General features: G+C 49.7%; 4 protein-coding genes across 5 annotated transcripts; 3 read left to right on the forward strand and 1 right to left on the reverse strand.

Moving 5' to 3' along the window:
- Positions 1-859: 859 nt before the first annotated feature.
- Positions 860-2575, forward strand: LOC132451197 (apolipoprotein A-IV-like). The gene is made up of 4 exons (XM_060043554.1): positions 860-936; positions 1069-1142; positions 1375-1525; positions 1885-2575. Exons 2-4 carry the CDS (start codon positions 1103-1105, stop codon positions 2462-2464), a joined length of 771 nt encoding a protein of 256 aa, XP_059899537.1. The 5' UTR covers positions 860-936; positions 1069-1102; the 3' UTR covers positions 2465-2575.
- Positions 2576-3715: 1140 nt separating this feature from the next.
- LOC132451200 (apolipoprotein A-IV-like) lies at positions 3716-5443 on the forward strand. The gene is made up of 4 exons (XM_060043558.1): positions 3716-3793; positions 3926-3999; positions 4234-4384; positions 4754-5443. The coding sequence occupies exons 2-4, from the start codon at positions 3960-3962 to the stop codon at positions 5331-5333; spliced, it is 771 nt and encodes a 256-aa protein (XP_059899541.1). The 5' UTR covers positions 3716-3793; positions 3926-3959; the 3' UTR covers positions 5334-5443.
- Positions 5444-6025: 582 nt separating this feature from the next.
- LOC132451199 (apolipoprotein A-IV-like) lies at positions 6026-8612 on the forward strand. The gene is made up of 4 exons (XM_060043557.1): positions 6026-6662; positions 6795-6868; positions 7103-7253; positions 7623-8612. Exons 2-4 carry the CDS (start codon positions 6829-6831, stop codon positions 8200-8202), a joined length of 771 nt encoding a protein of 256 aa, XP_059899540.1. The 5' UTR covers positions 6026-6662; positions 6795-6828; the 3' UTR covers positions 8203-8612.
- A 1405-nt stretch (positions 8613-10017) lies between these two features.
- On the reverse strand, positions 10018-15582 carry tomm40l (translocase of outer mitochondrial membrane 40 homolog, like). 2 transcript variants are annotated; one of them, XM_060043548.1, is made up of 10 exons: positions 15434-15582; positions 14607-14800; positions 14334-14401; positions 13937-14029; positions 12459-12560; positions 11678-11783; positions 11290-11412; positions 10882-10958; positions 10616-10718; positions 10018-10219 (listed from the first exon to the last, which is right to left on the reverse strand). In XM_060043548.1, the coding sequence occupies exons 2-10, from the start codon at positions 14797-14799 to the stop codon at positions 10080-10082; spliced, it is 1005 nt and encodes a 334-aa protein (XP_059899531.1). In that variant the 5' UTR covers position 14800; positions 15434-15582; the 3' UTR covers positions 10018-10079. The 2 variants fall into 2 exon arrangements, with proteins under 2 accessions (XP_059899531.1, XP_059899532.1); XM_060043549.1 differs by lacking the exon at positions 15434-15582 and adding an exon at positions 15083-15400.
- Position 15583: the final 1 nt, after the last annotated feature.

Consider the following 15583-nt stretch of genomic DNA (forward strand, 5'->3'; position numbering starts at 1 on the left):
CCCTAATGTATCGCCTCGGATCAATAAAGATCCACCTTATCCTAACTGGATCTATAATGATCACCTGCCACCATTTTGGTTTGCTGCATTTTACACAAGGATTAAAACCAATATTTAATGCTCCCAAACTGCTCTGAATAATAAATATTCATTATTAAAAACCATCTGCCCAGGTACATAATGCAGAAGACCCATAATTAGAGTAATGAGAGACACCTGTGTTTGTCCTACATTGACCCTCAGGTGAAATGTGCCTCTTGAAGCTCCTGATTGGGCTCAGTATGACCACTTCTGAAATGTATTTAAGGCGTAATCAGACCTGCGGATGCAGTGGAGCAAAGAGGAAACGGAATGTCTATTGGATATTTGGGTCCGATATCCAATAGACATTCAGTCTCCGTGCTCCATGAAGAGCCACGACTCATTTTCACTTGACGGTCCGACAATGTGCTGCTAATCGTGGGAGTTACCGCTAATCAAACAATAATGCCCATAATGCGTGCGGCTGAGCGGGTGCCTGTTACGTCCAAAGAGGCGTATGATTTTTAGAACTGGATCGGACCGAGGTGCGGGCGCTTTCACACCTCAAGCGAGCCGCACCAGGCTTCGTTTGGAAGTGAACCGAGACCACCTCTCCGGCTTGGTCTCGGACTGGCTGTTTGGTCCGCACCAGAATTCGAAGGCTTGTATTCACACCAGCCTTAAAGGTCTGCACCAGCGATGTGGGGGGGGGGGGGGGGGGGTTTGTAATGCCACGGATGGCTATCATAAACCAGCGGGAGTAATCAGATGACGAGGTCACAGGGAATGTAACGTGGTGGGACAGGAGGGCGTACAACAGGGCACAATGACGAACTTTGCCCTCTCCAACAAGCTATAAAAGGCCCTGAGAGAACATCTCTCCCACAACAACACCTTGAGGCTCCAAAGAAGCAGGTAAGAGAGGAAATATTCACGCAGACCGCTGGTATTGTACCTCCATGACCAGTTGGGTTGCATTCGATTCTAAGATGATGGATTTTTTTTCGGATTGAGTGTTGAACGTGTGCTTCTTTCTTTGACCACCAGTGTCACCACCACCACCACCACCACCACCACCACCATGAAGGTCTTTGCAGTGCTAGCGCTGACCCTTTTCTCCGGTAAGTGAAGTGATCTCGTATCCCGGGGCCGGATAGTGTGGCGACTACAGGGGGTTTAAGTCCCAGCCCAAAGGTACAGGGTTTGATTCCCCATGTCTGCAGTCTAACCTGTGGGTCGGCAAGATGCCCTAATCCTATCTGCTCCTCAACGACGTGTCTTTATTCACTGTAAGTCACTTTAACGACCACATAGTAGTACTGTTTCTAAAGTCCTGGATGTTCTTCCCCACAGCGTGCAACGCTGACCTGCTGTGGCAGGACCCGGCCCAGACCAGCGTCGCCACAGTCAGGGATGCCTTCTGGGACTACGTCGCCAAGGCAACCACCACCGCGGAGGAGTCCCTCCAGCAGATCAAACAGTCCGCCCTGGGACAGGAAGTGGAGTAAGAGCGCTCACGTTAACCTGGATGTTCTGTTTCAGTCGTTTTGATCAAAAACACAGTCAGTACTGGCGTTATTATGAACCAATCAAGATTCGGCAGACTTTCTAAAAAGGAACAAAAAATCAGCAATTGCAGATTAAAGTACATGGGAGTTAATTACAGGTTGTGCATTAAAGAGGTAGAGATGGTACTTTTTAAAACAAAAGTGTTGTCAGGACACGATCAATCTGCAAAAGAAGCCCCATTCCGGCGGGATTGATGTACCACGAAACACATCAGTGATCGCTGATTAGATAAGTCAAAGGTCATTCTAGTATCACTAACCCCCCCCCCCCCCCCTCCCCCTTCTCTGTGAACAGCACCAGGATCTCCGAGAGCTCCCAGGCCGTGACCCAGTACACCCTGGCCCTCCAGAACCAGGTGGCCCCCATGACCCAGGAGCTGCTGGCCAAGCTGTCCCTGGAGGCCGAGGCCCTGAAGACCCGCGTCGACTCTGAGCTGGCCTCCGCCGGTGTGGCGCTCCAGCCCTACTTGGCCGAGCTGAAGGAGGAGCTCCAGAAGCAGATGGACACCCTGCAGAAGGAGGTGCTGCCCTTCGCCCAGTCCATGGACGCCGAGACCCTGAAGGCCACCGTGCAGCAGAGGAGCCAGGAGCTGAAGGAGAGGCTGGACCAGAGCCTCCAGGGCATCCAGACACAGATGGGACCCCTGACCGAGGGCCTGAAGCAGAAGGTGGACCAGAGCGTGCTGGACTTCCAGAGCAAGATGGAGCCCATCACCCAGGACTTCCAGAGGCAGCTGGCCCAGAAGAGCCAGGAGATCCAGCAGAGCCTGACCCCCATGGCAGAGGAGCTGAAGGCCAAGCTGACCGTCAACACCCAGGACCTGCAGAGCCAGCTGGCCGAGCTCTGGAAGTCCTTCAGCGAGAAGATCCAGTAATGGATCGATCCCGAGACCCATCCACAACGACCCCCCCCCCCCCCCTTGTCTTGGGACATACTGGTTATTTAATGTTGAATTGAACAAATAAAAAGTATTTTGAAGAGCAAATATTGTGTCTAAAGTTCTTGTCATGCCAGAATCATAGACTTGAGTTAAGTCCTTCAAGGGGAAAAGTTTGGTATTAAGTTCTAGAATCAAGGCTATTAAATCGACTCACGGCAAAAAGCTTCATAATATATATTATAAAAGAAAATATATATATATATACTGTATAGCTAGAGGGATCAAAAACTCAGTTGTACCCCTGGGATTCCATGAATGAGTGAAGCCACATGTTGGGAGGCATGCTTTACTGAACCTACTTTATACTCAGTCAGTGCCCCAACCCAACTGTTCCCTAATGTATCGCCTCGGATCAATAAAGATCCACCTTATCCTAACTGGATCTATAATGATCACCTGCCACCATTTTTGTTTGCTGCATTTTACACAAGGATTAAAACCAATATTTAATGCTCCCAAATTGCTCTGAATAATAAATATTCATTATTAAAAACCATCTGCCCAGGTACATAATGCAGAAGACCCATAATTAGAGTAATGAGAGACAACTGTGTTTGTCCTACGTTGACCCTCAGGTGAAATGTGCCTCTTGAAGCTCCTGATTGGGCTCAGTATGACCACTTCTGAAATGTATTTAAGGCGTAATCAGACCTGCGGATGCAGTGGAGCAAAGAGGAAACGGAATGTCTATTGGATATTTGGGTCCGATATCCAATAGACATTCAGTCTCCGTGCTCCATGATAAGCCACGACTCATTTTCACTTGACGGTCCGACAATGTGCTGCTAATCGTGGGAGTTACCGCTAATCAAACAATAATGCCCATAATGCGTGCGGCTGAGCGGGTGCCTGTTACGTCCAAAGAGGCGTATGATTTTTAGAACTGGATCGGACCGAGGTGCGGGCGCTTTCACACCTCAAGCGAACCGCACCAGGCTTCGTTTGGAAGTGAACCGAGACCACCTCTCCGGCTTGGTCTCGGACCGGCTGTTTGGTCCGCACCAGAATTCGAAGGCTTGTATTCACACCAGCCTTAAAGGTCTGCACCAGCGATGTGGGGGGGGGGGGGGTTTGTAATGCCACGGATGGCTATCATAAACCAGCGGGAGTAATCAGATGACGAGGTCACAGGGAATGTAACGTGGTGGGACAGGAGGGCGTACAACAGGGCACAATGACGAACTTTGCCCTCTCCAACAAGCTATAAAAGGCCCTGAGAGAACATCTCTCCCACAACAACACCTTGAGGCTCCAAAGAAGCAGGTAAGAGACGAAATATTCACGCAGACCGCTGGTATTCTACCTCCATGACCAGTTGGGTTGCATTCGATTCTAAGATGATGGATTTTTTTTCGGATTGAGTGTTGAACGTGTGCTTCTTTCTTTGACCACCAGTGTCACCACCACCACCACCACCACCACCACCACCATGAAGGTCTTTGCAGTGCTAGCGCTGACCCTTTTCTCCGGTAAGTGAAGTGATCTCGTATCCCGGGGCCGGATAGTGTGGCGACTACAGGGGGTTTAAGTCCCTGCCCAAAGGTACAGGGTTTGATTCCCCATGCCTGCAGTCTAACCCGTGGGTCGGCAAGAGGCCCTAATCCTATCTGCTCCTCAACGACGTGTGTCTTTATTCACTGTAAGTCACTTTAACGACCACATAGTGGTACTGTTTCTAAAGTCCTGGATGTTCTTCCCCACAGCGTGCAACGCTGACCTGCTGTGGCAGGACCCGGCCCAGACCAGCGTCGCCACAGTCAGGGATGCCTTCTGGGACTACGTCGCCAAGGCAACCACCACCGCGGAGGAGTCCCTCCAGCAGATCAAACAGTCCGCCCTGGGACAGGAAGTGGAGTAAGAGCGCTCACGTTAACCTGGATGTTCTGTTTCAGTCGTTTTGATCAAAAACACAGTCAGTACTGGCGTTATTATGAACCAATCAAGATTCGGCAGACTTTCTAAAAAGGAACAAAAAATCAGCAATTGCAGATTAAAGTACATGGGAGTTAATTACAGGTTGTGCATTAAAGAGGTAGAGATGGTACTTTTCAACACAAAAGTGTTGTCAGGACACGATCAATCTGCAAAAGAAGCCCCATTCCGACGGGATTAGTTTGATGTACCACTAAATACATCAGTGCAATACTTTTCGCTGATTGGATAAGTCAAAGGTCATTCTCGTATCACTAACCCCCCCCCCCCCTCCCCCTTCTCTGTGAACAGCACCAGGATCTCCGAAAGCTCCCAGGCCGTGACCCAGTACACCCTGGCCCTCCAGAACCAGGTGGCCCCCATGACCCAGGAGCTGCTGGCCAAGCTGTCCCTGGAGGCCGAGGCCCTGAAGACCCGCGTCGACTCTGAGCTGGCCTCCGCCGGTGTGGCGCTCCAGCCCTACTTGGCCGAGCTGAAGGAGGAGCTCCAGAAGCAGATGGACACCCTGCAGAAGGAGGTGCTGCCCTTCGCCCAGTCCATGGACGCCGAGACCCTGAAGGCCACCGTGCAGCAGAGGAGCCAGGAGCTGAAGGAGAGGCTGGACCAGAGCCTCCAGGGCATCCAGACACAGATGGGACCCCTGACCGAGGGCCTGAAGCAGAAGGTGGACCAGAGCGTGCTGGACTTCCAGAGCAAGATGGAGCCCATCACCCAGGACTTCCAGAGGCAGCTGGCCCAGAAGAGCCAGGAGATCCAGCAGAGCCTGACCCCCATGGCAGAGGAGCTGAAGGCCAAGCTGACCGTCAACACCCAGGACCTGCAGAGCCAGCTGGCCGAGCTCTGGAAGTCCTTCAGCGAGAAGATCCAGTAATGGATCGATCCCGAGACCCATCCACAACGACCCCCCCCCCCCCCTTGTCTTGGGACATACTGGTTATTTAATGTTGAATTGAACAAATAAAAAGTATTTTGAAGAGCAAATATTGTGTCTAAAGTTCTTGTCATGCCAGAATCATAGACTTGAGTTAAGTCCTTCAAGGGGAAAAGTTTGGTATTAAGTTCTAGAATCAAGGCTATTAAATCGACTCACGGCAAAAAGCTTCATAATATACATATATTATAAAAGAAAATATATATATATATACTGTATAGCTAGAGGGATCAAAAACTCAGTTGTACCCCAGGGATTCCATGAATGGGTGAAGCCACATGTTGGGAGGCATGCTTTACTGAACCTACTTTATACTCAGTCAGTGCCCCAACCCAACTGTTCCCTAATGTATCGCCTCGGATCAATAAAGATCCACCTTATCCTAACTGGATCTATAATGATCACCTGCCACCATTTTTGTTTGCTGCATTTTACACAAGGATTAAAACCAATATTTAATGCTCCCAAATTGCTCTGAATAATAAATATTCATTATTAAAAACCATCTGCCCAGGTACATAATGCAGAAGACCCATAATTAGAGTAATGAGAGACACCTGTGTTTGTCCTACATTGACCCTCAGGTGAAATGTGCCTCTTGAAGCTCCTGATTGGGCTCAGTATGACCACTTCTGAAATGTATTTAAGGCGTAATCAGACCTGCGGATGCAGTGGAGCAAAGAGGAAACGGAATGTCTATTGGATATTTGGGTCCGATATCCAATAGACATTCAGTCTCCGTGCTCCATGATAAGCCACGACTCATTTTCACTTGACGGTCCGACAATGTGCTGCTAATCGTGGGAGTTACCGCTAATCAAACAATAATGCCCATAATGCGTGCGGCTGAGCGGGTGCCTGTTACGTCCAAAGAGGCGTATGATTTTTAGAACTGGATCGGACCGAGGTGCGGGCGCTTTCACACCTCAAGCGAACCGCACCAGGCTTCGTTTGGAAGTGAACCGAGACCACCTCTCCGGCTTGGTCTCGGACCGGCTGTTTGGTCCGCACCAGAATTCGAAGGCTTGTATTCACACCAGCCTTAAAGGTCTGCACCAGCGATGTGGGGGGGGGGGTTTGTAATGCCACGGATGGCTATCATAAACCAGCGGGAGTAATCAGATGACGAGGTCACAGGGAATGTAACGTGGTGGGACAGGAGGGCGTACAACAGGGCACAATGACGAACTTTGCCCTCTCCAACAAGCTATAAAAGGCCCTGAGAGAACATCTCTCCCACAACAACACCTTGAGGCTCCAAAGAAGCAGGTAAGAGACGAAATATTCACGCAGACCGCTGGTATTCTACCTCCATGACCAGTTGGGTTGCATTCGATTCTAAGATGATGGATTTTTTTTCGGATTGAGTGTTGAACGTGTGCTTCTTTCTTTGACCACCAGTGTCACCACCACCACCACCACCACCACCACCACCATGAAGGTCTTTGCAGTGCTAGCGCTGACCCTTTTCTCCGGTAAGTGAAGTGATCTCGTATCCCGGGGCCGGATAGTGTGGCGACTACAGGGGGTTTAAGTCCCTGCCCAAAGGTACAGGGTTTGATTCCCCATGTCTGCAGTCTAACCCGTGGGTCGGCAAGAGGCCCTAATCCTATCTGCTCCTCAACGACGTGTGTCTTTATTCACTGTAAGTCACTTTAACGACCACATAGTGGTACTGTTTCTAAAGTCCTGGATGTTCTTCCCCACAGCGTGCAACGCTGACCTGCTGTGGCAGGACCCGGCCCAGACCAGCGTCGCCACAGTCAGGGATGCCTTCTGGGACTACGTCGCCAAGGCAACCACCACCGCGGAGGAGTCCCTCCAGCAGATCAAACAGTCCGCCCTGGGACAGGAAGTGGAGTAAGAGCGCTCACGTTAACCTGGATGTTCTGTTTCAGTCGTTTTGATCAAAAACAGTCAGTACTGGCGTTATTATGAACCAATCAAGATTCGGCAGACTTTCTAAAAAGGAACAAAAAATCAGCAATTGCAGATTAAAGTACATGGGAGTTAATTACAGGTTGTGCATTAAAGAGGTAGAGATGGTACTTTTCAACACAAAAGTGTTGTCAGGACACGATCAATCTGCAAAAGAAGCCCCATTCCGACGGGATTAGTTTGATGTACCACTAAATACATCAGTGCAATACTTTTCGCTGATTGGATAAGTCAAAGGTCATTCTCGTATCACTAACCCCCCCCCCCCCCCTCCCCCTTCTCTGTGAACAGCACCAGGATCTCCGAAAGCTCCCAGGCCGTGACCCAGTACACCCTGGCCCTCCAGAACCAGGTGGCCCCCATGACCCAGGAGCTGCTGGCCAAGCTGTCCCTGGAGGCCGAGGCCCTGAAGACCCGCGTCGACTCTGAGCTGGCCTCCGCCGGTGTGGCGCTCCAGCCCTACTTGGCCGAGCTGAAGGAGGAGCTCCAGAAGCAGATGGACACCCTGCAGAAGGAGGTGCTGCCCTTCGCCCAGTCCATGGACGCCGAGACCCTGAAGGCCACCGTGCAGCAGAGGAGCCAGGAGCTGAAGGAGAGGCTGGACCAGAGCCTCCAGGGCATCCAGACACAGATGGGACCCCTGACCGAGGGCCTGAAGCAGAAGGTGGACCAGAGCGTGCTGGACTTCCAGAGCAAGATGGAGCCCATCACCCAGGACTTCCAGAGGCAGCTGGCCCAGAAGAGCCAGGAGATCCAGCAGAGCCTGACCCCCATGGCAGAGGAGCTGAAGGCCAAGCTGACCGTCAACACCCAGGACCTGCAGAGCCAGCTGGCCGAGCTCTGGAAGTCCTTCAGCGAGAAGATCCAGTAATGGATCGATCCTGAGACCCATCCAAAACGACCCCCCCCCCCCCCTCCATTTACCTTGTCTTGAGACACACTGGTTATTTAATGTGGAATTGAACAAATAAAAAGTATTCCTAAATTGTGTCTAAAGTTCTTGCCATGCCCAAATCATAGACTTGGGTCAAATCCTTCAAGTGGTAAAGTCTGGTTGTTTACTTTTAGAATCCTACCGATTAAATTGAATCACAGTAAAAAGCTTCATAATAAATTAATATATATGAAATAGTGGGATCGCAAACCCTATTGTACCCCAGGGACTCACTGAATGGATGTTTGGCCCATGTTGGGAGGTATGCTACATATTGAACCTACTTCATACTCAGTGCTGTTCCCCATTGTATCGCATGGGATCAATAAAGAACCATCTCATCCTAACTTGATCTCTAATCATTGGACGGGCTTTGTGTCAGCTGTATTTTTTCACAAGGATTAAAACTAACATTGAAGTTTCACATTCTGCTCTGAATAATAGATAATCATTATTAAATGCATGCTCAAAACTCATAATACCAATGGTACTACTCTTTATGTACCATGGTCGGTGAAGATGCAATTACTATCTGCCCGTGTACATACCACAGCAGACCCATAATTAGCTTTATGAGCGACACTTGGGTTGGTCCTACAGTGACTCAGGTGAAACGTGCCTCTTGTCTCGTTAAGCTCCTGATTGGGATCTTGAGCTCAGCATTACCACTCCTGAATTTAATTTAATTAGCATCAACTGTAGAATAAGCTTGAGATCCACGCAATACACTTAAAGGGGACATATTATACAACCAGGTGTGAGTGGGATTAGTCTAGGTGGATACGCCCACCTTTGATGTCAGAAGCTACACATTTTCAAAATGGCTTGTAACGGCTAATCGCACTCACACCTGGTTGTATAACATGTCACCTTTAACCGTAGTCATGAAACGAAATGAACACAAGACATGTTTTTTGATAAGAAATGCATTTATCGTTCCCCAATAGATATATACAGGTCATATATATATATATACTTGTATGTAATACTCCATATATATATTTTTATAGTGACCGTCCACAGTGACAAAACAACAATGACAGGTTATGTAGCACGACTCGCACGCATTCTTATATTAGTTCTACTGTAACCCTGGCCAACACCGGCCCAAACCCACCCACCCCACAGACAACACAAGGAAAACCAGAACACACTTCATGGACTTGGTGCCACAACTTTACAGTACAAAACATGAAATAAACTACCCCCCCCCCACCCCTTCAGAAAGACTGCGTAAACAAAAAAAACAGGCACTGGACTGCATGATAAAAATGAAACAGCAGTTCGGGGTCATAGAGGTGTAGATAGGTCCCTGTTATTCTGCTGAGCATTTATTAACGACATTCTTCGACACAGCCAGTCACCATCTCTCCCCCGCCGCATCCGTACGCCGTTAAATCTTACGTACACTCGTTATCGTAGAGCCGCCGACATACGTGGGGTGGGGGGGGCTGCCATCAGGCTGGGGGGGAGACCATAATGAGGATGAAGAAGAAGATGATGATGAAGATGACGACGTGATGCCTCAGGGACGGCGTACAGGACCTCATCGCGCACGTCGTCGCTCCGTGGCGTCACTGCTTGTGAGGTCACAGCGATGGGACGATGAGGTCGTCGTCGACGACGAGGTCGTCGGCGTCGACGCGCCCCGGTGGCGCGTGACGTCATCACGCGCCACCGGGGCGGGCGTCGTTTATTTTTTCCCGTCCACAGTGCGATTGTCAGTTCCATGATGCGTGTGTGAATAAACCCCTCCCCCCCCTTCCCCCCTCCCCTCCCAGAGCCGCCGGTGCCGGCCGGTTCCCCGGTCGGGTTTAGCCGATGGTGACGCCGAAGCCGCACTGGAACTTGTTCTTGCGGTGGTTGAGGAAGGAGCACAGGGCCAGCGTGAGGGGGAGGGGCAGCAGCTTCTTCTCCAGCGTGGCGCCCACCACCCAGTTACTGTCCACCGAGCCTGGGGGGAGCACAGCAGCATACACACGTTGGCGGGGGGGGGGGGGGGGCTATAGCAACACAAAGCTAGTGAGGATAACGGCCGGATGTCATGACGACGTGATGCTACTTCATCTGACAAAAGTACGTGTTGTCAGTAGCTTTGGATTAAAGCGTCTGCTAATCGCCCGTCAATGTCAAATGTAATGCGAATGTAAAAGACCGCGAATCTTGCACTAAATTCACTTTTCAGCTGTTTTTAAAATCCTAAAATAAACACGGCACAACCTCGTATCAAAACAGTCGTAGCGTCGGTTCACGGGGCAGTTTTTACAGCTGTAACAAAAAACTAAAAGTCAACCTGGTGTCAACCAACACGGTGTCAGCTCTAGATGCTCCAACAGAACTGGGAGCGTACCTTTGAAGAGCAGGTTGGCCTTGGGCACGTCCAGCGTGTAGCCGAACGACACGCTGGTCTCCTGCATGCGGGTGCTCGCCTCAAACTCGACCCCCACCTGCAGCTGGAGACGACAACGACAGAGGCAGGTGAGAGAGGGCGGAGGGACAGAAGACGGCCAGGCAAACACCTGGCATCACATGAAGCATCACGGGAAAAAGACATCATAACGCTCTTGGTTGTTTAGGGAGGCGTGAAGCATTAATCCACAGCGCACGGTGTAGTACCGTGTCGTTGGCTTTGTGGTAGTACGAGGCGTGGGCTCCAGCGCCCCCTACGGTCAGCGTGGCGATGTAGTTGTTGCCTGTTGGGGGGAGACGTCGCATCATGTCACCGTTAGCCCCTTGGTTTAACTCCTGATATTAAATCGTGGGGATCCTACACACTGAGCTCCACCAGCCCCTCACACACACATTACAGAAAGACCCACAGACGAGACAGACAGACACACATTACAAACAGAGACACGCATTACCGACACACACAATTCAGACTGACACACATTGCAGACAAACACACACATTACAGACAAACAGACACACACACATTACAGAGAGAAAAACACACACTAACAGACAAGCATTACAGACAGACAAACATTACAGACAGACAGACAGACAGACACACACACACACCTGTGTAGCGTCCCGCCAGGGACATGACGGTGCCCTCCTCTCCGGGCCGGCGGTGGTAGACCAGCTCGCCGCCCAGGGCCAGGGAGGGGGTGATGGACTGCAGGTAGTGGGACACAACGATACCTGTGGGAGGACCACCGGGGGGGGGGGGGGGGGGGGGGGGTAGGGGTTAGGAGAGAGCGCTCGGGCCGGTGCCACGCTACGGCCATAGCAGAGACGTGTTCAAAGGTCCCTTCTCTAATCAGGGCAGAGCACTGTCCCCCCCCCCCCGCCTCGAGGTGACTCCACGCCACCGGATCCCACACCGTCATTCGAGAAGCGATTGTTTTTAAAATGATTCGTTTCGCAATACAAAAGGAGGGGGGTTGCTAAGCGACCGTCGACCTACCGGAGCCGACCAGGACGTCGGGGTTGCCGAGGGTGACGGCGGCGGTGAAGTTCTCCCCGCGCCACTCGGCGTCGCCCTGCCAGTTCACAAACTTCTGCTGCTGGGTCTGAGGGCAGGAGAAGAACAGACATGGGACGACTGGTACCAGTACCGTGGGACGTCTGGTACCAGTACCGTGGGACGACTGGTACCAGTACCATGGGACGACTGGTACCAGTACCGTGGGACGACTGGTACCAGTACCGTGGGACGACTGGTACCAGTACCGTGGGATGACTGGTACCAGTAGCATGGGACGACTGGTACCAGTAGCATGGGACGACTGGTACCAGTACCATGGGACGACTGGTACCAGTACCGTGGGACGACTGGTACCAGTACCATGGGACGACTGGTACCAGTACCATGGGACGACTGGTACCAGTAGCATGGGATGACTGGTACCAGTAGCATGGGACTCACTGGACCATGTGACGACTGGTACCACTACCATGGAACTAACTGGACCATGTGACTACTAGCAGCACTACCATGTGACTAACTGAACCATATGACTTCTGGTACCAGACCCATTGGACTGACCTTCATGTGATCATAATAACCAACAGCATGCGACTAACAGAACCTACAGTCCATGTATTTACTGGCCGCCATAAACATGTTTTAAAGGTAAAAGAAAGTATATCATCCATTAAAGACTAGCCAAAAAATACTTTTGATTGATCCTTTTAAAGCAAACAAACGGCTTCAAGGTGAATCTGAACGAGTAACCGTGGCGGACCTGAAAAGCCAACTTGGAGCGGATCTGGCTGGAGACCTGGTGGATGATCTGGGCGTTGAGGCTGCCACCGTTGTCCATGTCGCCCACCACCACCGGGAAAGACTGCAGCCAGGAGAAACACAACAGAAGGCCTCAGAACAAGCAGACCTCACATGATAAGAGGGGCTCTGTCAAACCCAGATGGGAAAAGGAGAAATCTGAAATCGGATAAAAAAAAAATAATAATCTTTACACAATATATAAAAAAAATTATACAGATATGTATTTATACACATAGCAATGTGAAATATTGAAAGCTGAGGTGAAACGATATGATGACAGTGTGATGAATGACTATTAGAATAACATGAGGCCACTCTCATGATCACACTCTAGCACTCACTTTAAATTCCATCCTCACCTTCCTTTATTTAATAATTTCGCCCTTTGCTTGGGTGGTCACCCAATTCATAAAATATGTGGTAGTTCATCTACCAAAGGCTTGGTCTCTGCTCTATACACATTTATGTCCAAACATGCAGAAAAACCTTTGCAAGTGGATAGTCGCTGGAGCCATGATCTCTCAATTGCACCTTCTACAATCAATTGGTCCATAGTCTGGTCAAAGCTTGACCTATCATCGCGTAATCCCAACCATCAGATGATTCACTACAATTTCATACACAGACTCTACTGCACTCCTCATAAATTATTCTTGATGAAACTAAATCCATCTCCTAACTGCCAGCTATGCTCTTTAGGTACTACAGGTACCTTTGTTCACATGGTCTGGGAGTGCCCTGGGGTGAGCGACTTTTGGAGTATGGTATCCAATAGGATGTCTATAGTACTTGGGCGCACCATCCCCTGCTCCCCAACTATCTTATTGCTGAGTGATTTTACGGGTCTAGATCTTTCTCTGATGCACCAACGCTGGTTTCTGGTAGGCCTTACTGCTGCTAAAAAGCTTGTAGCACAGAGATGGAAAGCTCCTCATGACCTGTCCTACCAACATTGGGTGAACACAGTCATAGATCTGGCTAAATTAGAGAGATCTGTGGCCAGCATGCATGGCGCCCAAGCTAGAAATATTAACTTATGGTCCACCTTTATTAACAATATGTTGGGAGGGTAGTCATGGCTTACTGTACCTACGCCTTACTCACTGCTTTTTCATCCTTTTCCTTTTCTTTTTGTTTCTTTATTTATTTCACATGTTAGTATTAGGCCTATTTAACAAATTTGCTGAGCTTCTCAAATTATTGATTCTGTCTTTGTGGGAGGCAAGACCTGGGGGTGGGTGGGCTTGGGGGGGGGGGGGGGGGGGGGGGAGTATGGTTGAGTATTATATGTGTTATGTTGTCTTACTTGTGTATATGTGTAACTGTTTCTTGTATGAAATATAAAATACAATAAAAAATTGATCACAAAAAAAAGAATAACATGAGGCCACCAGTAAACGACAGCTTGGTGGGTATTAGTGACGGTTAAAGGGTTACCTCGGAAGGGCCCGTCTGCTTCGTTCCAACGTAGGTGACCCCGAACCTGTAGCTGGAGTCTCCTAGTGTGCTCAGCATCAGCGTGTGATTCACCTGCCCATGTTAAACACATGTTTTACACATTACACACATGTTATGAACGACACCGTATGAAACACAGGTATGAAACTTCTTGGAGATTGGATGCATTTAATGCATTGCTTTTTCTTTTTTATTCCATGTGATCGCACCATCAATTAAAGCTAAAATCCTCCATTCCTTGTGGTTTGTGTCTTATGCTTGTCCCCAAATGAAGACAATAAGCCGACTTCAGTGTTTCCAGCTAAAGCGGATCCTTTAATAAACAGACGCCGGGAAAATGACCCGGAGGTGGTAATGAGAGCGGGACGGAACCGACCTGGAAGTAGTTACTGAGGCCCTTGTTGACGGTGAGCCGGACGCCCTCCATCTGAGCAGGGAACACCTCTGGAGGGCAGACAGAAGCAGACGCTCAACACAGATTTAAACCCTTGCCATGGCAAGGTTTTGGTCAAGCCTCACCTTTGTTTAGAGGTCAATATCCAACTATGTCGAGGTCCTTTCCAAGAAGGAAAAGCCTTCGACATTTTTTGTTTGTTTGTTAACGACAAACGCACCATGGCAACACAAACTCCTCCTCCGCGCTATTTACCTTTGCACTTCCGATGACACTCCTCGAACGCTCCGGGGTTGGGCAAAGGGCTCTCCGCCTCCGCCTCCTCGGCAGCGGGTAGGACCGGAGTCACAGAGGGCATCCCGAAGCCCGGGGGCACCGTCATCCCCGGAGCAGGGACGCTCCCGGGGACCGGCGGTGGGGGGGAGCTGGCTGCCAAAACACTCCCCATTCTGAGACGATGAAGAAACCACGAGATGGCAACAGATTAGTGTCATTGAATGGGGGGTTACTCGGGTAGTAACGGGAAACGAGAAAATTGAGATATACAACTACAGACATATGGTTGAAGTACGGTAACGAAATCCGTTTAATTCAAGTGACAAAAGTTTAACAAGACGTAAGTACGGTAAGAAACATCCCTTAATGTGTAAGACATAAGGCAATTAATTACAAACGGTGACATCACATCGGTCTTCATTCATTCATTTCAGCCTAATGTAAAAACGGATTACCGCTCATTGGCCAATGAATAGCGAAACCGGTAATTCTGGAGATAGTGGCATGGACCTCGATAACACCTCAAGCCCCACTTTAATGAGCGATGAGGGGGAGTTTTAATAAAGACTGACTGGCCTTTAGCGGAGCTAAGCTAGTGCTCTCCTGCGGGCAAATGACTAGTCTGCTAGCAGGCTAGCTGTTGTAGCACCATGCACAGACTGACAATCCCACACGGGATGGGGAAACATTTCGAGTCACTACATACAAAGGTATTGGCAGTCATACACTAGCACTGGGATTGTAGCTTTTGTATATCTGTTTAAAACCTTGTGGAATGAAATACAGCGCTAACATTAGCTACTCACGTTGAATTTTCCAGAGGACAGTACGGCCGGAAGTTATAACATGCAGTACCTCAAAGAGGACGAGCGTGAGGCGTCGACCCGCCCCCTTTCTGGATACGACTGCTTGATTGGTTAGGAACCCCACATGTCAAACCTTCTTGGCAGAGGCGC

Source organism: Gadus macrocephalus, chromosome 22, assembly GCF_031168955.1.
Source record: "Gadus macrocephalus chromosome 22, ASM3116895v1".
Classification (NCBI taxonomy): Eukaryota; Metazoa; Chordata; class Actinopteri; order Gadiformes; family Gadidae; genus Gadus; species Gadus macrocephalus.

Bases quoted from the DNA above. Each gene is read 5' to 3' on its own strand.
- tomm40l (XM_060043548.1), bottom strand. From the start codon at position 14,799: ATGGGGAGTGTTTTGGCAGCCAGCTCCCCCCCACCGCCGGTCCCCGGG. The intron at 14,402-14,606 runs GTAAATAGCGCG...TCTGCCCTCCAG, and splicing joins GTGTCATCGGAAGTGCAAAG to AGGTGTTCCCTGCTCAGATG. The intron at 10,220-10,615 runs GTACGCTCCCAG...TGCTCCCCCCAG, and splicing joins GGCCAACCTGCTCTTCAAAG to GCTCGGTGGACAGTAACTGG.
- LOC132451200 (XM_060043558.1), top strand. From the start codon at position 3,960: ATGAAGGTCTTTGCAGTGCTAGCGCTGACCCTTTTCTCCG. The intron at 4,000-4,233 runs GTAAGTGAAGTG...TCTTCCCCACAG, and splicing joins AGCGCTGACCCTTTTCTCCG to CGTGCAACGCTGACCTGCTG. The intron at 4,385-4,753 runs GTAAGAGCGCTC...CTCTGTGAACAG, and splicing joins GCCCTGGGACAGGAAGTGGA to CACCAGGATCTCCGAAAGCT.
- LOC132451199 (XM_060043557.1), top strand. From the start codon at position 6,829: ATGAAGGTCTTTGCAGTGCTAGCGCTGACCCTTTTCTCCG. The intron at 6,869-7,102 runs GTAAGTGAAGTG...TCTTCCCCACAG, and splicing joins AGCGCTGACCCTTTTCTCCG to CGTGCAACGCTGACCTGCTG. The intron at 7,254-7,622 runs GTAAGAGCGCTC...CTCTGTGAACAG, and splicing joins GCCCTGGGACAGGAAGTGGA to CACCAGGATCTCCGAAAGCT.
- LOC132451197 (XM_060043554.1), top strand. From the start codon at position 1,103: ATGAAGGTCTTTGCAGTGCTAGCGCTGACCCTTTTCTCCG. The intron at 1,143-1,374 runs GTAAGTGAAGTG...TCTTCCCCACAG, and splicing joins AGCGCTGACCCTTTTCTCCG to CGTGCAACGCTGACCTGCTG. The intron at 1,526-1,884 runs GTAAGAGCGCTC...CTCTGTGAACAG, and splicing joins GCCCTGGGACAGGAAGTGGA to CACCAGGATCTCCGAGAGCT.